The 25171-nt window shown below is 39.5% G+C and overlaps 1 protein-coding gene across 1 annotated transcript in view; it reads left to right on the top strand.

Annotated features, from left to right (window-relative positions):
* The first annotated feature begins 7092 nt into the window (after window positions 1–7092).
* F13A1 (coagulation factor XIII A chain) overlaps window positions 7093–25171 on the top strand; it is a 187842-nt gene continuing 169763 nt past the window's right edge. Inside the window, exons 1-2 of the mRNA XM_045841731.1 lie at window positions 7093–7227; window positions 9225–9394. Coding sequence (XP_045697687.1) covers window positions 9265–9394 — 130 coding nt within the window. The 5' untranslated portion in view covers window positions 7093–7227; window positions 9225–9264. The remainder of the gene's footprint in view (window positions 7228–9224; window positions 9395–25171) is intronic.

The following is a 25171-nucleotide window of genomic DNA, read 5'->3' as shown; positions in this document are numbered from 1 at the left end:
ACACACAAATAGTTATACTAACACATACTCTCATATGCAGTTGTTTAATGGGAATAGACTTTCAGTTTTGCAAGATAAAAAAAATTCTGGAGATGGACTGCACAATAGTGTGAATATATTTAACATTACTGAATTGTACACTTAAAATGGTTTATATGGTAAATTTAGGAGCTGTGTACTGTACCACAATTAAAAATAACAATAATACTTCTTTCTAGCCCCTTCTTGCCTGTAAGGTTGTTTTTTTTATTTGTTTGTTTTTGTTTTTGTTATTGTTTTTGTTTTTGAGAAATCAACTGATAGTCTGATGGGAACTCCTCGGTAGGTTACTCTCTTCTCTTGCTGCTTTTAAGATTCTCTCCTTTAAACTTGGGTGATTTAATTATGATGTGTTTGGGGTGTTTCGCCTTGAGTCCAACTTCTTTGGGACTCTCCAAGCTTCCTGGACTTGCATGTGTATTTCCTTCACCAGATTGGGGAAATTTTCCTTCATTATTTTTTAAAATAGGTTGTCAATTTTGTGCTTTTCCTCTTCTACTTCTGGCACCCCTATGATTTGGATGTTGGAATATTTAAAGTTGTCCTGGAGATTCCTAAGCTCCTCTTCACTTTTCTGAATTCTTGTTTCTTTCTTCTGTTCCAAATTGTTGACTTGAGTTCTGGTTTCTTTCCCTTCACTGTTGGTTCCCTATATACATTTCTTTATTTTGCTTTGTATAGCCTTCAGTTCTTCCTTTATTTTGCAGCAATACTCAATTGTTTCTGTGAGCACCCTGATTACTAGTGTTTTGAACTCTGTATCTGATAGGTTGGCTATCTCCACTTTTTCTGGAGTTTTGATCTGTCCTTTGATTTGGGCCATATTTCTTTGTCTCTGGGCACCTTACATTGTAAGGGGTAGAGCTGTAGATATTCACCAGGACAGGGTGACCCACCTCATTGTGTTGTTGGGGAGGGGTCAGAGAAAGAACAGTGCTGCTTGCTAGCTTGCTCAGCTCTTGCCCCACTTTCTGTCACTTCCCTTGCTTCCCACAAGCAGATTGTGCTCTTTCTGATGCTGATTCCCAGGTGGGTGGGCTTGCGCACATTCTAGGATCCTGTGGCCCTCTCCATTGGCCTCTTCTATGAAACTAGGAGTCTCTCCTGCTGCCACAACCCTCCACAGGTTTTTACAGCCAGAGGTTTTGAGGCTTTATTTCCCCAGGCTGGAATCCTGGGTTGCTTAGTCTGTCTCATTCCCCTGTTGTTCCTCCCAGTTTATCCACTGGTGAATGTGGGACCACCCAGTCTTCCAACCACCACTTCACCCACCCGGTCCATCAGCTGCCACCTTGCCTTGTGGCAGCAAGGACCTACATCCAAGATTACTCTGTCCAGCAGAGCTATCATTTAGAACAAAAGGGCAGATAAAGTGCTTCCCAGATAAGGTCAAGTTAAAGGAGTTCATCACCACCAAGCCCTTATTATATGAAATGTTGAAGGGACTTACTTAAGAAAAAGAAGATCAAAACTATGAACAGTAAAATGACAACAAACTCACAATTATCAACAACTGAATCTAAAAAACAAAAACAAACTAAGCACACAACTAGAACAGGAACATAATCACAGAAATGGAGATCACATGGAAGGTTATCAGCGGGGAGGGAGCAGAGGGAAAATGGGGGGAATGGTACAGGGATTAAGATGTATAGTTTGTAGGTATAAAATAGACAAGGGGAGATTAAAATAGTCTAGGAAATGGAGAAGCCAAAGAACTTACATGTATCACCCATGGACATGAACTGAGGGTCGGGGGCAGGGGGAATGCTGCAGGGAGGGGAGTGAAGGACAGAGGGGGATGAAGGGGAGAAAAAATGGGACAACTGTAATAGCATAATCAATAAAGTATACTTAAAATAACAATACTAATAAAGATAGTCACTGCAAGGATGTGGGTGCATTAGTTAAATAACTCATTGTAAGGACAAAACAGTTTTCCTCCATTTGTCCTCCTGGGGGTCCCTGCCACCAAGAGAGACAGCCCAGCAGTCCACTGCTCCTCAAGAAAGCAGGTCACGGTGATGGCAGGGTGATGGCAGGGCACCAGCAAGAGACGGCTATGCCTGGGGAGGCTGAGCAGCCAGAGGCGTCTGCCATCTGGAGCTGTCACTGGCATGGATTAGATCTCTCCCAGCAGGAGAAGAGGGAGAAGAACTGTGGGAAGGGAGGTCTTCTCTTAGACCCCAAGTTCTATTGCTGTGGGGCTGAGTTGGTGCTTCATAAATTCCTTCTTGGGGTTTTTAAGTATCATTGTCAGACTTCGTGAAAATTTCCTGAGGCTTTCCTAAAGATGTGAATGAATGCAGAGGGCCACTCTCCTTCACCAACTGCTCACTACTGAGGTTGAAACATGGTTATAAACATTTTTCCAAGCCTTCCTCCCATTCTCAACCCAACCCTACCTCCTTCTGGAGTGGAAAGTTTCCCCCAAACTCCTCAGGCTCAAGGGCACTGGAGGAGAAAGGCTCCCACAGGGGATGGACTTTGATCATTCACGTCGGAGGGTTTGGCATCTTTGTACCAGGTCAGATGTTATTTATATCCACTCACCTCTCTCAGCTGCTTACATCTATAACCAACAAAATCCAGATGGAAAAAAACAGCAGGGTCCAGACATGACTAAGTTTTTTGTCTTTTTTGTTTTGTTTTGTTTTGGGGGGATGTGAAGTTTTGCATGTCAATCAAATAGAATTTGTTGGAAAAGTCATTCCTTGAGCAAATACAGTCTGCTTCCCAGATATTACCGAGAAGGAGAAAGATGGTACTTTATCTAGAGAGAAGAGGGCCCATACCATAGAACTAAAAACTCAAAATTAAAGAGTCAAAGTAAGAAACTTGGATCCCTCTTCCCACAAGTCTTCTGTCGCATACAACTCCCAGAGTGCTAGATGATTGTGACAGGAGCCAGGGTTTCTAAGTGACTGTTTAGGCATTCTTGCCCTGACCCTGGAGTAGGCAATGAGGTTCATATTCCAGCTTTCTTCAAGTTGCAATCAACAGAACATTGGGATCAAGATCCCTTCAGTTGCACAGAGGTGAGAAGGTGTATTAGGGCTTATGGGCTCAAAGAAAATACCTCTCCTCAGATATTCCATCTAAGCCTGAAAAGCCAGGGAAATTGGGGGGCCAAACTGCATGACCCCAATGACGTTCCCACTAGCATGTCCTCTTGCTCCAGGACATTGCTGTGACCCAACAGCAATATCTGGAAGGGAGAGTGAAAGACTGGCTGTACTGTGATGAAAGATCCATTGTTTGATGAAACTGTTTGCTCTGAGATCCACTCCTCACCTTTCCTCTGCTGCATTCTGTCTCCAGGCAGGGTGAGGACAGTGTGCAGACAGGAGTCAACACAGCAGACCTGAGGCTGCTCTCCAGAGAAAGGTCTCCTTGCAAGGTTGGCCCTAGGCTGGTGTCCAGGAGCTTGGATTTCAGGAGTTGCCCCACTGCTCCCTAACTGACAATTATGGCTCTTTGCACCTACATGGTTTGCACAGACAATGTGGTATATGGTGAACAGTGTTCACCCACTTTACTTCTGAGAGTGTGGAGTTTAGTATGTGCCTATGTGACCAACATTAAATGACAATCCTGGGCTCTGAGTCTCTAATGGTCTCACTGGTAGATAATATTTCAGAAGTGTTGTCATCTTTTTTCTGGGGGTGCTATGTCCTGCGTGACTTTCGAGTATGAAAACATGTGCCAGGCTTCCTTCTCCCTTTGTCCCTTTGCTGGTTTTGATTTGTATCTTTTCGTTTTAGTAAGTTATAGCTGTGAGGATGACAGCCTGGTGGGTCCACTTTGTGAATCACTGAATATGGGGGGGCGGTCTTGGGACACTCCCTTCCAACGTAAGTGTTGTGGTGCCAACTTCTCAGGCTGTGTTCCCCTAACTCCTTTGTCAATTGATTTTAGCTGAGTGCAGCAAGTGGGAGACAATGGAGGGAAAGTGAGAGACAAGCTAGGATCGTTCTCCCCTTCCTTTTGACCTCAGGCAGTGATTCTGGTAATGACTGAATCTCTGGCAATTCCAGTCCTTGCCACATGACCCCAGCCCTGTACTGTGATGACAACAATTCTCCCTGCTGTTGCTAATAGCTGAGTTGACTCACCTTCCCTTGTTTGGCTTCCATTTCTTCTATCACTCATGCAACAAATGTGAAGTTCCCTCTTTACAAAAAATACCTAAAGTGGATTTTATTTTCCTGGCAAGACCCCACTTGCTAGCTTCTTATGCTATACCACCTCTGTGCCATGCAATGGATGTTCAGAGATAAAAGATACTGTAGACCTCAAGCCTACACACACTGCTGCTTCTGCAAAAGTCACATTTTCTGGCACAGCTCATGGTTCAATGGATGACCAGAAAACTTTGTTCTGATTTCTAAGTCACAGAACTGTGAAGAAAGGTTCTGTAACATGGATGGTCTTCAACCACATGCAAGGACTTGGTGTGCTCAGATACTCTCTTATTTGGTAGGCATAAGTTTTCTTTCAATGAGCCTAGGTTGGTAGTTTGGAAGAGTTAGGAAGTTAACTAGCATGTGTGTATGCTCACACAATAATCAGTGAACCTCAGGCCAAAGTGACATCATGGTGGTGGTTGTGAGGGTGACAAGTCTGTCCTGAAAGACTCAACACAGCCAGCATGGCCTGGCAGCTATGCAACCTCATCTGGAGGGTACAAGGCTGCCAACTCTTCCCACACCCTACATGGGCAGGGGTAAGCAGCAATGCAGCACACTCAGGCTTGACATTTGCCAGAACAACCAACATGTGGTGACACTTTCTCTGGGGCCTTTCTCTACCACTCAGCAAAGAGTATGGAAAGGATAGGCTTTGAGTAATTGAATGGTCAGTAGCCTCTCACTGGGGAACTCTGGTTGAATTCTCCACTCTCTTGTCTAATGAGGGTACAGCCAAGGAAACAGAAAATGGTAAGACAGTGTAAGAAGCAACATGACAAGGCAAGCTCCTTGCAGGGCATCTGAGCAATTCTAGGCTGAGATTTGGAGAGTAAATAATAAACAGTCTCTTGGTAAGAGAAGGAGAGGGAAGAGGCACAGAGTAAGAAGTGCTTTGTGGCTGCATCATAGAATGCAGTGAACAGCTTGCAGGTGCGGGTGGTAAGTGAGACAGTGTGTCAGAGAGAGTGAAAGACATAGGGCTGGAGGGTTAAGTAGGGCCTAGGCTGTATAGCACTGTGTCAGCTGATGCTTGGAATTTGTAGTAAAAGCAAAAATAAATAACAACAGAAAACTTTGTGCAAAGTATTTGATTTCAAATTTGAGTTCCACAAAGCTCATTCTGACTGCATTGTGGAGAAGGGATTGGAAGGAGTAAATAGGTATATTCAAAAGATATTTAAGTAGAGTAGAAAATATCTGTTGAAGGCTTAGATTTGGGGGGTTGAAGAGGTGAGAAAAAGTGTCAACAATGATGCTACTTGTTTGGCTGGGCAACTGGCTGTAGGATGATGGCATTCATTGAGATAGGGAACTCCTGAGATGATCCAGGTTTTCAGGGAAAATTATAAATCTCATTTCAGACATAATGAATATGAGTTATCACTGGGACATACCAAGTAAAGATGGCTGGTGGGCAGTTAGATGGGGGAGTTTGGCATCCTGTAAAAAATCACAGCTGAAGACCTAGATTTAGGAGGTGTTAGGATATAGATGGAAATTGAGGGCATTAGAGTTGCTGAGATTATTAAGAGAGCCCATGCAGCACTGAGGACACCCTAGAAAGTGCCATGTCTTAGAGGCCAGGGAAAACAGCTTTCAAGGCTACAGTGGGCACAGAGTTAAGTGCTTTCAAAGGTTAAAGAACTGAGAATTTAATCCTGTCCTTTGGATTTAGCACAGGTCATTGGTGACTTTCAACTCCAGTTTCAGCAGAATGATGGGGGCAGGAGCCAAGTTGAAGAAACATGCAGTGAAGAGGAGGAGGAAGAGGAACAAGAGCTGGGTGGATGTGGGATGAAGAAGGGTCTCAAAACTATTAAAGATACTAGGCTTTAAGTTGTGTGCATGCTGATGGGAAGCAGCAACTAGAGGGCAGGAGCTAAAGATTCAGGGGGAAAAGTGGATGAACAGCACAGCAAGGCCTGGAGAAGAAGAGCACATGGAGCACAGGCAAAGGGGCGTACTTGGCCATAGACCAGGGTTTATGAATCCTTCCCACGTTAGTAACAGGAAGAAAGAGGGAAAAGGTTTGTAAGGTTGCAGGTAAGTTCACAGATTTGGCAGCAGAAAATTGAGAGATTGTATAACCAATGACATCTCTTTTTTCTCTCTCTCTGCAAAATTAGAATAAGTAGCAGGGTCAGAAATTTGGAAACAGTAAAAGGTTAGAAATGGGCATGACTGAAAATTGGAGTATTTAGAGAAATGAAGACTCAGAAAACAAGTGGAAAATTTTAGAAGAAAAATTATTTTCTTTTTTCCAATTATTTGAAGAAAAACCAAAATGTTTTTCCAAAAATACTGCTATTTTCTAGTTGTTGTGGCACTCTTAAAAGCATTTACTCATTTTCCCTCTGCCTGGGCACCCCTTTCTACAGGAAGTCTGTGGTTAGGTGGTGGCCGTGGCTCCCATGGGTGGTTCAAGAATACAGACCATATCCCTCAGCTTTATTTATACAAGAAGGGTATGTTTCTCTTACTGTATGCATGGTCACAGCTGTCTGTGACCTGTCCGTACAAGTGCACACCCTCCTTTCTGTCACACCCCACTAACCTGGATGGCAAAAATCTAGACCTTTCCAGCCCTCCTCACCTAAATGATGGGGGTGGGGTCTGCCTCACTGTGGTGTCATTAACTGGTCCTTCCAGACACCAAGTGAGAAGGAAGAGGCACAAATTGAGGTGGGGCTCATGGGGAGAAGCCGTGTTGGGAGATTGGGAGTAAGGGAGCCAAGGGTGGGGAGAATGGTAGGAGGAGTGCCTACCAGAATAACAGCAGGATGGAAGAAGTAAATAAAAAGTCCAAAAGAGTTTCAATTGCTCCAGCTGTCAAGGGGGAGGAGAAAACCCTGAGGGACAGGGGGGAAAAGGGAGGGAGCTCTTAGGAAGTTATTTAAGAGCCAACTTTCTTGTTGTTTTTTCCTGCGTCTTTTTGAGGAAGTACCCTGGAGACACAAAGAGCCAGCCTGTGCTAGGACACCTCAGGAGGGGACTGCAGGTAAGCAGCTGTCCCTTCTGCCAGCATAGCCACAGCCCTTCACCCAGTGGCTGCCCAGGGTCCTCTGTGTCCACCCTCCTGAAACTGGATCTCTCAGGTGTCTACTGGGAGTGCCAGGGGCTGGGGGTCCAAGGCAGCACCACACATTCAATTACCCATTCTTGGCCCCTAACTCCATACCTACCCAGGCCCTCTTCTGAGTGGAGCTTCTCTCAGGCATTCCACGAAGCTTTCTTGAAGGCACTGCTTGCTAAGAAGGCCACCTGATGGGAATGGGGGAATTGGGGGTCTTTCTCAGGGGGATAGACTATAGAGAAGGGACACAAAAGGTTGGAGAGCGTGAAGTAGGGCCAGATAAGAACACCTGTTTGACTGCATCACCATGAAGGAGCTGAACTTGAGCACCTTCCCCTCCCTCAGACCTGGGAGAATAGGAAGCTTCTGTCCACCTCCACAGGCTCCCCTGTTCTCTGCTTTGTGGGTTCTGTCTCCCTACAGACTACTGCACAGTTGCATAGTTCTGTGCTCTTCTCTCCCAAACCGTTCCCTCCCCACCATGACCCCACAGGCCACCCTTGCTGTTCCCCATCAGAAGTCTGCCATTTTCTGCCTTCTCTCCATCCTTCACCCTTTTATCTCTCCTTCCTTCAGGCCTCCCTAGTTCACTAGAGACTGTTGGTAAATGTGTCTGTAGATATTTATGGATACCTATTTAGACTGTATACTTCCAAACAGTGCTGTCTCCTTCCAAGACCAAACACCTAAAGAGGTGGTTCTCTTGTCTCCAGCTATGTTGCTTTTGCTCAACATGTTTCTAGAACAGTCCCCTCTAGTTACCTCTATAATGGTAGTTCCTCATCTTTTGAGGTTGTGCCTGTTTTTGAAAACAACCAAATCACTAGGAGTCATGACTAAGTAATCCAGGTGATTAAGCACATACTTCATTGGGGCCAGAAACAAGTTCTCCCTTCATTTGGTCAACTGGTCAACAAGTAATTACTGGGCCCTGATTGTAAGGTATGTGGCATTCACACTGGCTCTTTGCCTGCACAAATTCCAAAGGAAGAGTTAGCAGGCTTGGAGTGAAGTCAGTGTCAGCTCCACTGACCAAGTTTAGAGAACAGGCTATTTACAGCCCTATTTAATTTGCCATGTGTCTCCCTGTCACCAACCCAAAATCTCTATCACTCTTACCCTGTTCCTTGTGTCCTGGCTCCTAATTAGTTACCACTTTCTCAGCCTACTCAGTTTACTTCTGAATTTTGTTGGGCTGGACCCTAACCCCTGCTAGACCAGAGCTCTCCAAGGCAAGAATCCTCCTGTCTTATTTTTAATATATCCCAGGCGCCCAGACCACAGCCTGGTCCATAGTTGGCCCTCAATCAATATGGGTAGAATGAATTTGCAAACACAAATGCTTGGGAAGACGCCACTTATCTGTCCATGGTTTCCTGAGTTTATTCTTCAAAGGGACTTAGGCCTCATAAGTCTATGTGAAATGAGCATGTGTACATGCACGTAATATTTCTTAGAAAAATATTGCCTTAAGGATAATGAGGAAAAAACCTTGCTCTCCAAAATCTTTGACATTTTTCATTTCTTCTAATCATCCCTCTTTCTTCTGCTTTCCATATGTTGTTGAATTTTTATGAAGTATTTATTAAGCATCTATTGTTTATATTTATTAAAATCAATATTTATTGGCAGGCATCATGTTATGATATTTTTTCTTTTTTTTTTATATTTTTGTTGTTCAAGTATACTCTTCTCCATTTTCCCCCACCACTCCCTTTTTGCTTTCCATATGTTTGACAAATCTCCCCAGAGGTCCTTGAAGAACTCTACTCCAACATGAGACTAATCCTCACTGCCACTTCTCACTTTTTTATTTATGTGAACCTCAAAATGTGTTGCTCAGGTGCTATAACACAGTTATGTCTGCTTCTCTAATTTTGAACCCTTGTGTCAAATGTAACTTTATTCATATTCCTTTTCAGTGTCTTCTTTTTAGGCCCCAAGGAGTTTGTAAAGCTGACCATGTCCGAGACCCCCAGGACCACCTTTGGAGGCAGGAGAGCTGTCCCACCCAACAACTCCAATGCCAAAGAGAATGACCCCCCCACTATGGAGCTGCAGGGCCTGGTGCCCCGAGGAGTCAACCTGCAAGGTACAGACAGGCACCTCCAGCCCAGGCACAGCTGGCCTGACCCCTCCTCCACATGGTGCTGAGTCAACACCCTCTGTTTCCACTGAGGTCTCCTAGAAGGGGACCCCCTGCCAGTCTCTAGTTTTAAAGAAAGGCCTCTAAAACTCTCTTTTGAGTGGTAAAAGTACCAAAGACTTGGTTGTTGTTCCATTTCTGCCACTTAATAGCTTAGTAATCTCAGAGAAGTCACCTCTACAAAACAAGGGCACTGGCTTATTGAGGCCTTTTCCAGCCCTACTGTTTTGTTTTTAAGAATGTTCTCTAGCTGGAAGTTTCCACTTCCCAAATATTGTGGCTGTTTTGATTGTCTGACTTGCACCACCTTCCTTCTCCCTCCTCCCTCCCCTCTCCCCTATAGTCTATCCATTGCTGTGAATTTCAGAGCTGACAAGAGATGCCAGACTCTGACAGTAATGGAGATGGAAGCCCTCTATTTCTCTTCAGAGCAGCCTGCAGAGCTGGCAAGGCAAGCTGCTTTCTCTGCTCTTGTGTCTGCGGATCTCTAGGGATCTGCTCTGGGAGCAGCAGCCAGCAGCTGACCTCTACTCAGCCTTGTCAGCTGTGACAGGGCCCAGGTGCTTGGTGACACAGATACCATTCTCTTGGCCAGGCAGAGACATGCAGGCTCATGTCCCTGAATGGCATCTAGCAGGGAGCACTTTTTGTCAGCAGCACACATGTACCAAGACCCGCTTTGCTCCTGAGGGTGCTCTGTGCTTGGTTTCACCAGAGGATAAGCACCTACTTGCTGGGGTGGGACCCAAGATCACCCTCAGCTGCTTCATCAGCAAGAGACCTGCTGTTGAAAGTAGAGATAAGGACAGTGCTGGTCCCCACAGTGCAGCAGGTCAGAATACTGCCTGGATGCTGTGGGAGGCTTTGACCACGCTACCCTCATGTCTAGATGATTTGATATCCAATTGTGAAAACTGAGAGACATTCAGTACCATCCATCAGGTACGATCCAAATTTGGAGGAGAGGGCTCAGAACAGAGGGCTTCTTCAGTTGAGTAGAGAAAGCAAGACAAACTTGTAAACGTGTGGCTCTGAGCTCTCTCCCAGCAAGTGCTGCACTCATTAAAACTCCACAATTAAAGCCACAGAACTGAGTTTAAATGGGCTTGCTAATCAACTCATCTAAATCCCCATGTTATAGGTTAGGAAACTGAGGACAAAGTAAGCAATTGATGTTCAACTCCTTTACTGCCTGGTGCAGGAGTCTTTTTTTTTTTTTAAAGAATGTAAATAAATTGGAAAGTGTGCAGACTTCAAATTATCAAGTAGGTTACCTTGATGTATTCAATTTTCTAGCAAAATTCCCCTCTGGCAGTGGAGATTCTGGGACCCAGGGAAGGGTGATGCAGGAAGTGGGCAGGAAGAACAGAGAGAGAGGCGCAGGATCTATAACTGAGGAGGACTGTGAAGCTGCACAAAGGTAGTGTGATGTGGGGAAAAGCCCCCTGGTCCAGGACTCAGAAGACCTGGGTTCCTGTTCCACATCTGCCATTCACTCACCCTGGGACTTAGGCAATGTCATATAAGCCTCAGTTTTTCCACCAGCAAATGGAAACAATACCTGCTTCACAGTTGTCATGAATATCAAATGACTAGTGCTTGTGAGAGTCCTGGACACATAGCACATAACTGATAAATGCTCATTCATTTAGAATATCAACTATCATAACTCTATGTCGTCAGGAGCCCACTCTAGCTTCTAAGGGAAATATATGAAGCCTGCAGCCTCTGTATATCTGAAATCTGATCAAAATGTTGTTGGTAAGAAATCTATACTGCCAGAGAACTTGAGCAGGAAGGTGAGTTGAAAAAGAACCTGGTTTTATTGTGTTTTGTTTATTTTTGGAGGCAGAGGCGGGAGTTATTTTGAACTAAATGATTTTGAAAAATATATTCTTATTTGCTCAGTAGTCATATGTCCACACCCCAAGTGAGATTCTGGGATACCTATTACAGGCCCTGGCATAGGAGTATGAGGATCCAATGACTGTTTGTAGAATGAATGTACAGACAGTCACTTGAGAATTAAATAACTCATCAGTCCTAAAGTCATTAGGATCCTGTTATTAATAACAGCTTCTGGATTTTATAAACATGCATTAATTTAATATTTCCCACACAAATGAGCTAAGTGCTACATGCTATGAGGGTAGGGTACCTAAACCCATGAAACATAGTACTAAGTCTTAGATGAGTAAGACAATAAATAAATAAATAACAGCATCTGATCAACCAGAATAAACCATTTGATCAAGTAGGTCTTTGGCATTTCAAATTTCTGTTTAATTATGCTAAAACAGTTTTCTGGCACTAAATATATAAATGATTTCTCCCCAAATCATCCCTGCTAAAGCAGTCATGTGAAAGGTAATGCCACCTTCTTGCAACTCACTCAGTGACCACTAGTGGCCACTAAGAGGACTTATTTCTCCTTGATCCCCTATCTGACCATGAATTTGGCTCCAGGAGCACAAAGCCCTAAACAAACGCTTTCTTCTCATTTATTTCAATGGAGCTTTTGTTCAAATGTCCTTTTAGCAAGTTATTCTTGTAAAATTGACTAACAGAGGCAGAGAAGCAAGAGGAGAAAAGGGAGGGAAATGGCACATTTTTCATTTTGTATAATCCTTATGACAGCAAATGTATATAATATATACTGAGTGGGTGGATGTAATACCTTTAATTCACAGCTTTCATAATCACCTGCTAAGAACTACTTTAGCCTATAACTCAAAATCTATAAGCTTATGTAATATTCCTCCCATACAGCAGTGCAATATTTAAGAAAAACCGAAATATTTGAGGTGAACATGGAACCCTGGAGAGGGAACCAGCCAGTTAGCAGTGGGTTTGATGTCCTTGTGTATTTTTAACGACCCTTAGTAGCCCCCTTTGAACTCAATTATAGTTGAGAAAAGTATGTGAAAATCTCTTCAGATTGTTTGAATTTGCAACTATTTCTAATAGACTGTTCTGCACACACAGTTGGTATTCTGAAAGTTTCTTTACAGCCTTCTTGTCTCAAAGGTTATTTTAGCAGGAGATGTAATGTTCTGGAACACAACCTTACATTCTCGGGCTTGTTTGACTCTGTGTTATTAACAATAGGCAATCGTTTGCAGCAGTGAACGTAACACTTGTTTGACAGGTTTAATACACAAAATTCAAACTGGAAAGCCAGTCAGGACCTATTTTTAAAAATCAAATGCAGGCAGAATCTAGTATTTATTAGGGCCTTGTGTCTTTCTGATCATTTCCTTCCACTACTCCATGTCAGAACTAAATCAACTAATTAACTGGTTAATTATTAATCTGCCCTTTGTGCAAAGTAAACCTCTATGGATTCAAGGTCATTGAAAGAATAAGAAAGGTGTGATTAAGAAATGATATTGCATAGAACCCGTTTATTTTTTTATTTGGTTTGAGGAAAAACACCGTGATTACTACCTATGTGTCTGGAACTATGCCACTCTCTCTCTGGGGACACAAAGGTGAGTAAGTCAGTCCCTGTCCTCAAGCAGCTCTCTTCGTAGTAGACGAAACAAGTAAAAGGAATGACTAGTGGTGCCAGTGGAGTGGGAAAGAGGGTGACAAAGATGAATAAAAGTGTCCCAGGCAGACAAGTGCATGGAGTAGCTTTCTAGTAGGAGGCACATTTTATGTCAAGTGGTGAAGACAAGAGAGGGAGATGAGCCTGGGACAAGTGGGCAGGGATCACACCAAAGATTTACCTTTCCTCCTGCCTGTAAAGGATTCTAAACAGCAGAATGACATAGTCAGAATCATATTTTATGAAGGGAAATTTCTCCATGAGGAGAAAATGCAATTAAGGAGATGCATTTGAATGCTGTTGAGATACTTAGGGGTAGAAAGAAATTGACCAGAGAGACTTCAGTCCCTGGAGAGGACGTTAGCCTCATTTCTTTTATTCTAGCTTCCTCTAGGCAGCTGGGTGTGTCTTGTACATTTTTAGGTAAAGGGCGGTTTTAATAGCAACAGTTAAAAATGATATGCTATTTAAAAAACTGTTTGTAATCATTCTAGTTAATGGCACTTTAAAATTATGGCTATCCAAAAGAAATATGAGAAAATAAACTTTATCTTGTTGTTTTCACAATAAACAGACCTACTTCCTCATGGACAGTATATATTTCTACACTTTGGTAATAAATAATATTTTTAGAATTGCATCAAGAATTCAATTCACTTGGGAATTCCTAGGATACAAACCTAAACATTTAACTTATTTCAAGATTCCATCTGTGACAGGTATAATCATTCTCTGAAGAATATTTGTATAACCAAAGGAGAATATAATCCACTTTTTTCATATTAAGGAAAGGGTAGGAGGATGAGCAGCCAGCTGGCTCATGAGAAGAGATTTTTTTCTTTTTTAACAGCCCATTATCTGATATGTTCAGAATCAGGCTAAATTGTGTTAGGTAGACTTTTTTTTTAAAGCTGTCACTTTGAAAGAGTGAGCTGCCAAGTTTCCAGCTACAATATTTCTCTAAAAAACAAAAAAGTAGCTTAGCAATGGTTGCTCTATTTTGCCAAGAACTGGACTTGGACAGGGAGAAGCAAATTAATATCCTGTTTGTGGCAAATGGAACTTGGGTGATGAGAAAGCTCTTACAATCTAAACTATGTTTTGTTAAGCAATAAACGAAGCAAAAATCAATATTCTTGCTTAACAGATGTATACTGAGTGCCTACTCCGTGGGAAGGGGAAACTCTAAGAAAAATGAACAGAAAGACTATGATACTTGTAATTCTATGCCTGACTTGATCCATGGGTCACTCTCCATAAGTGATGAAAGAAATGTTGTTTAATCTGTGGAATTGGGGACTTCAGCCCATTCCCCAATCTTGGGGCAAACCCTAGTACACCTATAGACATACTAGGAGGTGATGCTAGAGAGAGCACAGTGTGGGTGCCATTGCCTTCTTCTAAAAAACAAATCATGTGTCTTATAAACTTGACTGCAGTCTAGAACATTATTTCTTTAAACTCTTGACTTCTCTGTGTAGCTTTTAGCCTTTCATACTTTAGCTATTTCATTTTTTAGCTTAAATTATAGTGAAATATTTTTTCACTATAGTGAAATATAGCTTAAATTCATTTTTCTTAGCTTAAATTAAGTGAAATATTTTTCTTAGCTTAAATTACTTTAATCAGAACTTCTAAGAACTTATACAGAGAAATGTTACTTACCATTACGTTAGTTTTACCCTACCTAGAACACCACTGTGATTTCCTATGAATTTTTTCTCTTTCTTCCTGAAGGCATTGATTTAGAGGCATATTATAATAGAAAATAAAAAGATCACTTGGAAAAAATAACATTTTAGAAACTACATTTTTAAATTAAATGTTGTCACACACATAACAATATAGACTACATTATTTTAAAACAAATGCTATATATTAATATATATTTATTATATGTTTGCTTTCACCATTAAATACTAGAAAACATGAGGTTTATTTTTGGGGCTTATTTTTTATTTATTTATTTATTTATATTGAATTTTTATTGAGTTGAGGTGACATTGGTTATTAAAATTACATAGATTTCAGGGGGCTTACTTTTTTTATACTTAAAGGAATTCATAAACATCCATTTGCTTACCCTTTGTTATAAGCAGTATAAATGGGCTATGAGAACATGGAACTTCATTCCGATTTTAAACAAAATTGCTGTTCTGAAGATCTCACATTATGAACCCATGTTACCATTGGCAACGGCATAGATACACAGTCCTGAAACTGGCATGTTCTGAGAATGAATTGTCTGATAAACCACTGAAGAAACTCCTATGGTTAATGCTATGGTAAATGGAATAACCTATTTTAAAATAAATAAGGAACTTAAAGCACAATTTTTCAGGTATTAAATTTGTTGAAAATAAAAAGTGGCATATTTGCTGAGGAACTTTTGCACATTGCCCCAGGCACAGTATCAAGATGATTAAGACTGGGTCTGGTCCTCAAGGGGCTTACAGATCCACAGATAAAATCATCTTTATTAAGATGATATCAAATGATTAATGATAACAGGCTGTTTTTCTTTTTAAAGAAAAATATATTCTAGAAATCAAAAGCAGAAAATGATTCCATCTACCCATAAAAAATCAGGAAAAGAGAAGGAAGACTGTCAACTCAGAAAACAGTGTGTTTTATCACTTAGTCCCCACACAACCACCATTTTTCAGATCAGGAAACTGAGGCACAGGAAGTTTATGTAACCTGTCAAAATCACAAAGATAGTAAATGTCAGTTTTGGGATTTGAGTCCAACCAGTCTGGCTCCAGAATCTGTACTCTTATCCACTAGGTTACTGTATATTATTATATATACTACTAATAACAATAATTATATAATACAGATATTGGGAATTTACTTGTTGTGAGACACTGTGCTAAAGCACTTTGCATTCACTTTTTTTGTTTAATGCTTACACCAACCCTATAAGGTATTTTGTTGCCCTTTTAAAAATAAGAAAACTAGGCTCAGAAAGATCATATAATTTTTTTGAGGTTGCAAAATTAGTAAATAGTGAAGCATCTCCCAAAGCATATTCTACAAAATATTCCACAAAAATAGTTTCCATGGTCAGTTAAGTTTGGAAAACATTGTACTTGTAGGAGATTTGCAATATATATTAGCATATTAAAGTCTCCCATAAATCCTGAAGGAATCCTGATTAATCTTGGTTAAAACCAGCATTTCCCACACTGGTTTAACCACAAAACTCTTAATTATCACAATACCTGTAAATATCCCATAGAACTAGCTCTGCCCTGCATCATCTCAGGATGGACAGAATCACCTGACAATAAGCAGGTCCACTAGAATGGGGCATAAAAATGGAAAGCCAGGATTTTCTTTTGCAGTAAGAATTAGAATCAATGAGAACTACAGATGCCATAGATACACTTGAATTTCCCTCTCCAGCTTTATTTTTTCCCTGTAGGCAGAGCTGCTTGAGAAATCAAGGCATTAAGCTAACCTACTTACTTCTCAGGAGCATATTATCATGGGGGGAATATGAGAAGATGTGAGGCAAACTGGCAGTTCTCCAGAACTAATGCATCCGTTTCTTACAGACAGACTAGACTCACCCATTTCCTCACCTGGAACTCTGCAGCAACCTCCTAGCTGGTGTTCCTGCCTCTAAGACTGTCATCATCCAATCTGTTTTCCACTCAGTCTCCAGACGTAGTTTAAATTTGTGTGTGTGTAATCATGTCCGTTTACAACTTCAGATTCTTACTGGATCCCCAATGCCATTAACTTAACTCCTTAGCAGAGCCTACAAGGCTGGCATGAGCAGCTCCTGCCTATTCTGCCATTGTGATCCCACTACTGCACTCTAGACAACCAATCTTCTTTCAGTTTTTTAAGTAAACCATGCACTCTCTTATTTTCGTCTTCACTCATTGCCCCCCTCCCTGAAACATTCTTCCCCACACTTCTCTCTGTCTGTGAAATTTGTTCATCTTTCTGACCATTGCTTATACCTCACTTCTTCCAGAAAGCTTCCTTAATCTCCTCTAATCTGGGTTAGGGGCTCTCCTATACCATCCAGAAATCTTCATCATCCAATACCCTATATTTCCTTCATCAGAGTAGTTATGACACTATATCAGAACTATCTCCTCATTTTTTAAGGTGTACCACTGTGCATTTACCTAGCTTGAATTAATTAGGCCCTGACCTAATCAGCATTTATATTCATGTCTTGAATGTCATGTAGAATAGCACATTTATAAAAATTTCTGGAGGACAGGAAGTCAGAAAAGATATTAAATACACTAAATATATATGCTTAGGTTCTCAATTATCTTCAGAACTTGAAACAATGAGCCAAATTTAACATGATAAAACTTAATGTTAGTACATGTAAGGCCTTAAAATTGAGCTAAGAAGGAGAAAAAAATGCATAAATAGATATAGATAAATAGCAACATAATTTAGTAACTTGTAAGAGTCTGGAATTAATTTTAATCCATTACTGGTTAAAAAGACATTGGAATGTATTTTTAAGGCTTTTGTTTTACTGGATGCTTTATTTAAATCAATAATAAAATAAGAGTGGTCAAAACACTAATGGTGGCTTGATCTGAACTAATAAAAATATACTATTTCTTTTGACAGATGTAGTGGTCTCACTGATTTTCACTGGAAAAACCAGAACTAGAATAATATATTTAATTCTATGGAAAATACTACAAGAGATAAATTTGCAAAATGAAATGTATATTCCAAAATAGAATAATATGTAGATGATTGGGAAATAATTTCTTAAATAATAGTTAAAGATACAAAGAATGTTATACTTAGAGCACAGGTGGCAAACACAAGACCCATGGACCAAATCTAGCCCTCCATCTTATTTTATGTGGACTGGCACCTTATTTCTACCCGGTGGCAGTGCCGAGCTCCTTGTCCCTAGTTAAAGAGTAGTTACATTTATACAGTCCTAAAATTACATTTTGGCCCTTTGAAGGCAACCACAAGGCTGATGTGGCCCCCAGTGAAAATAAGTTTGACACCCCTGACTTAGAGGAACTATTACTTTAAAACTAAAGAGTGACAGATGAAATGAATAAAACATATCCTATATTTATACAAAAGTTAGAACAAGGTTCCATAGTTAGAAAAATTACAGAAAAATTGGTGTCAGTTCATGTTAAGAGGACTTTTCAAATAATTAGATTTGTTTAAATATAAACTATTTGCTTTGTGAGATGGTGGGTTCCCTGCTGATATGGAAGCCAAAAGCCTACTTATTAGAGCTTTCATGGATATATTTTATGTAGTATACAGCAGGCCTACCAGATGGTTTACAAAGTACCTTTGCTTTCTGAAATTCCATGAGGTTAAAACATCAGTATATTTTTCCTACTGGCACTGAAGAATGAAGAGCTGATTAAACTCATTTCTGAGGGTATAGGATTTTAGACTTTTTTTAAAAAGAAATATTACTAAAAGGCATGGTCCTAAAAAAGAAAACCAGATGAGCTGTAATTAGGTCCTTTTAAACTGGGGCATTTATGATTATCCAGGTCTTTCTTTCCTTTTTTTCAAAAAACGAAAGTATAGTGGGCATATGATATTACTATATTAGTTTCAGGCATACAACACAGTAACTTGACATTTACATATCTTACAAAATGATGATCACGCTATCACGCTAAGTAAGTCTAGCAACCATCTGTCAAAAGTCACTATGGTATTAGTGACTATATTCCTGATGCTGTACATTACATCCTGTAACTTATTCTATAACTGGAATTTTGTACTTTTTAATGTTCTTTGCCTTTTCACCCAACCCCTCGCTTCCCTCCCCTCCGACAACCATCAGTTTGTCCTCTGTGTCTGTCTATGAATCTGTTTCTTTTTTTGATTTGTTTTTAAAATTTTACATATAAGTAAAATCTTACAGTATTTGTCTTTGTCTGTATGTCTACTTTGGAGAATGTATTCTGGACCACTGCTCATTTTTTTAATTAGATTGTTTTTCAATGTTGCACATATCCTCTTCCATAGATTGTCTTTATATTTTGTTAATGTTTCCTTTGCAAAAGCTTTTTAGTTTGATGCGGTCCCATTTGTTTATTTTTATTTCTGTTGCCCTTGTTCAAGAAGACATAGCCTAAAAAATTATTGCCAGGACTGAGGTCAATGAGTTGACAGCCTATGTTTTCTTCTAGGAGTTATGGTTTCAGGTTTTGCATTTAAGTGTTTAATTTGTTTTGTGTTTATATTCATATACAGTATAAGAAAGTGGTCCAGTTTCAATTTTTTTTTGCATGTAGCTCTCCAATTTTCCCAACACAATTTTTTGAAGAGATTGTCTTTTCCTCATTGTATATTCTTGTCTCCTTTGTCACAGATTACTCGATCATATAAGCATGGGTTTATTTCTGGGCTCACTATTCTGTTTCATTGATCTATGTTTGTTTTTGTGCCAGTATCATGATGTTTTAGTTACTATAACTTTGTACTATAGTTTGCAATCAGGGAGCATACTTTCAACCCACTCTTTTCTTGAGATTGCTTTGACTATTTGGGATCTTTTGTGGCTCCATGCAAATTTTACAATTATTTGTTCTGATGTGAAAAAATATGGTATTTTCATAGTAATTGAGTCTGTAGACTGCTTTGGGTAGTATAGACATTTTAACAATATTAGTTCTTCACATCAGCAAGCATGGTATATCATTCCATTTATTTGTCTTCTTAAATTTCTTTTATCAATGTCTTATTCTTTTCATAGTGCAGTTCCTTCACCTTCTTGGTTAAACATTATTTTTTGATGCAGCTGTAAAGGAGTTTATTTTTTAAATGTCCCTTTCTGATTTTTTATTAATATATAGAAAGGCAACAAGTTTCTGCATATTGATTTTGTGTTTTGCAAGTTTACAGAATTTATTTATTAGTCATAAAAGCTCTTTGGAGGAATCTAAAATTTTCTATATGTAGTATCGTGTCATTTTCAAATAATGACAATTTTACTTCTTTCTTTCCAGTTTAATGTCTTTATTTCTTTTTCTTATCTCATTGCTATGGTTAGGACATTCAATACTATATTAGATAAAAGTGGTGAGAGTGGGCATTCTTGTCTTGTTCCTTATCCTAAAGAAAAAGTTTTCAGGTTTTCAGCATTGAGTATGTTGTTGGCTGTGGGTTTGTTATATATGACCTTGATTATGTTAAGGTACATATTTCTCCTATCTCCACTTTGTTGAGAGCTTTTATTATAAATGAATGTTGAATTTGTCAATTTTTCCTGCATATATAGATAATCATATGTTTTTTGTTTTTTATTTTGTTAATGTGGCATATCACACTGATTGATTGCAAATATTGAGCCATCCTTGCAACTCAGGAATAAATCCCACTTGATTGTGGTGTATGATCTTTTTAATGTACTGTCAAATTCAGTTAGCCAATATTTTGTTGAGAATTTTTGCATTTCTATTCATCAGGGATATTGGCCTATAATTTTCTCTTCCTCCCTTCCTTCCTTCCTTCTTTCCTTCCTACCTTCCTTCCTTCCTTCCTATAGTGTCTTTGTCTGGTTTTGGTATCAGGGTAATGGTGGCTTTGCAGAGTGAGTTTGGAAGCATTCTTTCTTGAGTTTTTTGGAATAGTTTGAGAAGGATAGGTATTCATTCTTTGCACATTTGATTTAATGACACCTGTGAAGCTATGTGTTCTGAGCTTTTGTTTCTTACATTTTTTTTGATTACTGATTTTGTTTCTTTAGTTATTATTGGTCTGTTCAGGTTTCTGTTTCCTCCTGACTCAGTGTTGGAAGGTTGCATGTTGATAGGAATTTATCCATTTCCTTTAGATTGTACAATTTGTTGGTATATAATTGATCATAGTATTCTCTTATGATCCCTTCTACTTCTCTGGTGTCAGCTGTCACTTGTTCTCTTTCATTTCTGATTTTTATTTTGGCCCTCTCACTTTTTTCTTGATAAGCCTGGCTAAAAGTTTATCACTTTTGTTTATTTTTTCATAGAAACTATTCTTAATTTCATTGATTTCCTATTGTTTTTTGTCTTTATTTCATTTGTTTCTTCTCTGATCTTTGTTATTTTCTTCCTTCTATATTTTTTTTCTAGTTTTTATAGGTTTAAGGTTAGATTATATATTTGAGATTTTTCTTGTTTCCTGAGGTAGGCCTGTGTCACTACAAATTTCCTTCTTAGGACTGCTTTTGCTACATCCCATGGATTTTGGAAAGTTATATTTTTGTTTTCATTTATCTCAAGGTATTTTTTATTTCCTCTTTGATTTCTTTGTTGACTTTCTGGTTTTTTAGTAGCATCTTCTTTAGCCTCCATGTATTTGGCTTTTTCCCAGTTTTCTTCTTGTAATTGGTTTCTAGTTTTATGTGCTCTTGTAGTTATAAAAATGTTTGGTGTGATTTAAATCTCCTTAAATTTATTGAGACTTGGTTTGTGGCCTAACATGTGATCTATACTGAAGAATGTTCCATGAGCACTTGAAAAGTGTGTGTATTCTGCTGTTTTGTGATGGGATGCCTGTATATATCTATTACTTTAAGCTGGTCTAATGTGTTGGTTAAGGCCAACGTTTCCTTATAGAGTTTCTGTCTGGATGACCTATTTATTGATGTCAGTGGCATGTTAAAGTCCCCAACTATTATTGTATTACTGTCAATCTCTTCCTTTATTTCTGTTAATATTCATTTTATGTATTTACATGCCCCTATACTGGGTGCATAGATATTTACAAGTGTTATATCCACTTGTTGGATTCTTTTCTTTATCGTTATGTAGTTCCCTTTTTGTCTCTTGTTACAGTCTTTGTTTTAAAGTCTGTTTTGTCTAATGTAAATATTGCTGCCCAATATTTCATTTCTTTTCCATTTGCATTAAAAATATTTTTTCCATCCCTTCATTTTTAGTCTGTGTCTTTAGGTCCAAAATGAATATTTTGTAAGCAGCCATTTTGTGTCTTTTAATTGGAGAATCTAGTCCATTGAAATTTAAAATAATTATTGCTAGGAATGTATTTATTGCCATCTTACTGTTTTCTGCTTGTCTTTGTAGTTCTTCTCTGTTCCTTTTTATTCCTTTGTTCCTTTCTCTTGTAAGTTGATGACTTTCTTTAATGTTATGTTTTGATTCCTCTTTCTCTATTCTTTATGTGTCTGTTATAGGTTTTTGGTTTGTGGTTACCATGAGATTCATATATAACAAGTTACACATGTAGTTGTCTATATTAAGTTCATAGTTGCTTTAGTTCAAATGCATTCTAAAAGCACTAACTTTTCTCACCCCACCCACATTTTATGTTTTTATATCATATTTTCCATCTTTGTGAATGTGTATTTCTTAACTCATTATTGTAGATATAAATAATTATACTACTTTTCTGTTGTAACCATTATACTAGCTTTATAAGTGATTGATCCTCTACCTTTATACTCTATGGTTTCCTGTACTAGTGAGATTTTTTCTTTCATATATTTTCTTCTAGTTTGGGCATTTCTTTTCTATTTATGAAAGCTTCTTTAACATTTCTTCTATTGCCAGTTTAGTAATGATGAACTCCTTTAGCTTTTGCTTGTCTGGAAAACTGTACTTCATTTCTGAGTAATAACTTCAGTGATTAGAGTATTCTTGTCTGTAGGCTTTACTTTGTAGGCTTTACACTTTAATTATTTTGAATATAATGTCACTTCCTTTTGGCCTGCAAAATTTCTGCTGAAATATTAGCTAATAATTTTATGTGGGTTCCTTTGAGCTTTAGTAGTTTTACTCTTGCTGTTTTTAAGATTCTCTCTTTTACTTTGAAATTTTTTATTATTATGTGTCCGGAGTGAGTCTCTTTGGATTCATCTTCTTTGAGATTCTATACAACTCTTGGATTGGGTTGTCTGTTTTCTCCACCAACTTTGGGAAGTTTCCAGCCACTATTTGTTTGAATAGGTTTTTGTTGTTGTTGCTGTTGTTGTTGTTCCTTTAAATCTCTTCTCCTTTGGGGATTTCTGTAATGTGAGTATTGGTATGCTTGATGTCCCATTAAACTATCCTCTTTTTTTTTTTAAGTTCTTTTGTCCGGGTTCTGATTGTATGATTATCACTACCATATCTTCCAGATTGCTGATTTGTTCTTTTACATCATATAATTACTGTTGATTCTCTCTGGAGTATTTTTTTAAATTTTAGTTATTTATTGAAATTTTCAGTTCTAGTTATATTTTCTGGGTCTCTCACTGTGTTCATTCATTCTTCTTCCAAATTTGGGGAGTATCCTTATGATTATTATTTTGAACTCTTTATCAGGTATGCTGCTTATCTCCATGTTTTTTTTTTAGTTCTTTTTCTGAGGCTTTGTCAGTTATTGTTTTTTTAGAACATATTCCTCTGTTTTCTCATTTTGCCTAACTCTCTATGTTGTTTCTATGTATTTGGCATATCAACTTTTTCTCCTGGTTTAGAAAGAGCTTATGTAAAGGGGGAACTGTGGGGCCCAGTTGTGTAATCCTTTCTGTTCATCAGAGCCAGGTGCTCCAAGGTTGTTCCCTGTGTGGGCTGCATGTGCCTGTATTGGGGTGCATACAGTAAAGGTATGTTTGTAAACAGATTGGTCCCCAGGCTGAGTGGCTGTGAGACCCTGCCACAATTGTTTCAGAGGCACTGGTAGACAGGATTGATCCCCAGCCCAGTTGTTGGTGAGGCCTGTGTATGACTATTGTGAGTGCACTTGTGGGCAGGGCTGCTTCCTGGCTTAGCTGACTGTGAAGCCCAGCAGCAATTTCTGTGGGTATGCTGATATGCAGGTAGAGTCCCAACATAACTGCAAGGCTTAGCTTCAACTGTTGTGGTCATGTTGGTGTGTGAGGGCTAGCCCTGTGAAGTAAGAGTCACTTTGTAGGGACACTTGTCCTAGACAAAGCTGCCCACCAGATGTGGCAGGTTGGGGCTGGGGCTGTTTTGGAGGGTGCCAGTGCTGGTCAAGGCTGCCCAATAGGTGTGGCAGGAGTGATGCTAGATGGAGTGGCAGATTGGGCCAGGTGGAATCTCAGAGGAACTCCAGAGTGAACAATATTAGCAAGGTTAATAGGGAGTGCTAGAAATGGTGCCTGCCAGCTCTAGGCCAGCTAGGAGTTTAAAGAATAATTGGTGTTTGCCAGTGCTTTTGTCTCCAGAGAAAGCTTAAACAGGTTCCTGCCCCTCCAGCACTTGCTCTAACATTAGTCAATGTATTTCCTTTATGCATGACCCAGGAGTTTTTCAAACTGCTGCCTCAGTCCTAGAACTCCAAGAGGGTAAGTTTGTGCACAAATGTTTTAAGAGCAGAGTCTTGGTTTCTTAGAGCCCTTCAGCTCTCCTGGACATAAGGCCCACTGGTTTTCATGGCCAGCTGTTATGGGGTCTTACCTTCCTGGTTTAGGTTCACCTGGGCTGGGGGAACTCAATGTGAAGCTCAGATCCATCACTCCTCAGGAGCCACTTCCATGGTGGTGAAATACCTCCAACTTGCAGGAAGCCACACTGGGGCTGTGGTTCCTGACCAGACCTTCCTACCTGTTTCAATGTGGCTTTTCTCTAAATTCTTTGTTGTAGAAAAATCTATCCTGCTAGTCATCAGGTCATTCTCAAAAATATTTGTTCTACATGTAGTTGTAGTTTTGATGTGTCCATGGGAGTAGATGAGCTCAAGATTTTCCTGCCCCATGATCTTGACACCTTACTCTTCAGCCTTTCTGAAACTGGGTTAACACTGGGAATCGTGACTTTAGTAAGGCCAGAAAACTTAGGGGTAAGGCAGCTTGGAGGAGCAAGGTATAGAAAATTACACATCTTTATTCTACAACATAATGGAAGGAAAGTTTCCTTCAGGGACCATGTACTATGACAAGGTTCTGAGATAAGGTAAAAATAAAACTGCATCTTGCACTTCTGTTTGCTGTAATGATGCAGTCAGAATAGTCTATTAAACACCATGTAAAATATAAATTGGCTCCATCAGAGCTCATGTGCAGTGAGCCACAAGCAAGCCTATGACCCCACTATGTGCCAGGCATAGTGCCAGGCACATTGCATCACTATGGCATTGACTCTTCACAGAAATTCTCTGAATATTAGTATCCCCATTTTAAAGTTGAGAAAAGTTTGGCTTTTGAGAGGCAAGGTTTCTTATCTAAGTAACTATGACACTGGAGATTC

Source organism: Phyllostomus hastatus, unplaced genomic scaffold, assembly GCF_019186645.2.
Source record: "Phyllostomus hastatus isolate PE091 unplaced genomic scaffold, TTU_PhHast_1.1 phas_contig_37, whole genome shotgun sequence".
Taxonomy (NCBI): Eukaryota; Metazoa; Chordata; class Mammalia; order Chiroptera; family Phyllostomidae; genus Phyllostomus; species Phyllostomus hastatus.
Note: the sequence above shows the minus strand (reverse complement) of the source record. Positions and strands in the feature narration are given on the sequence as shown.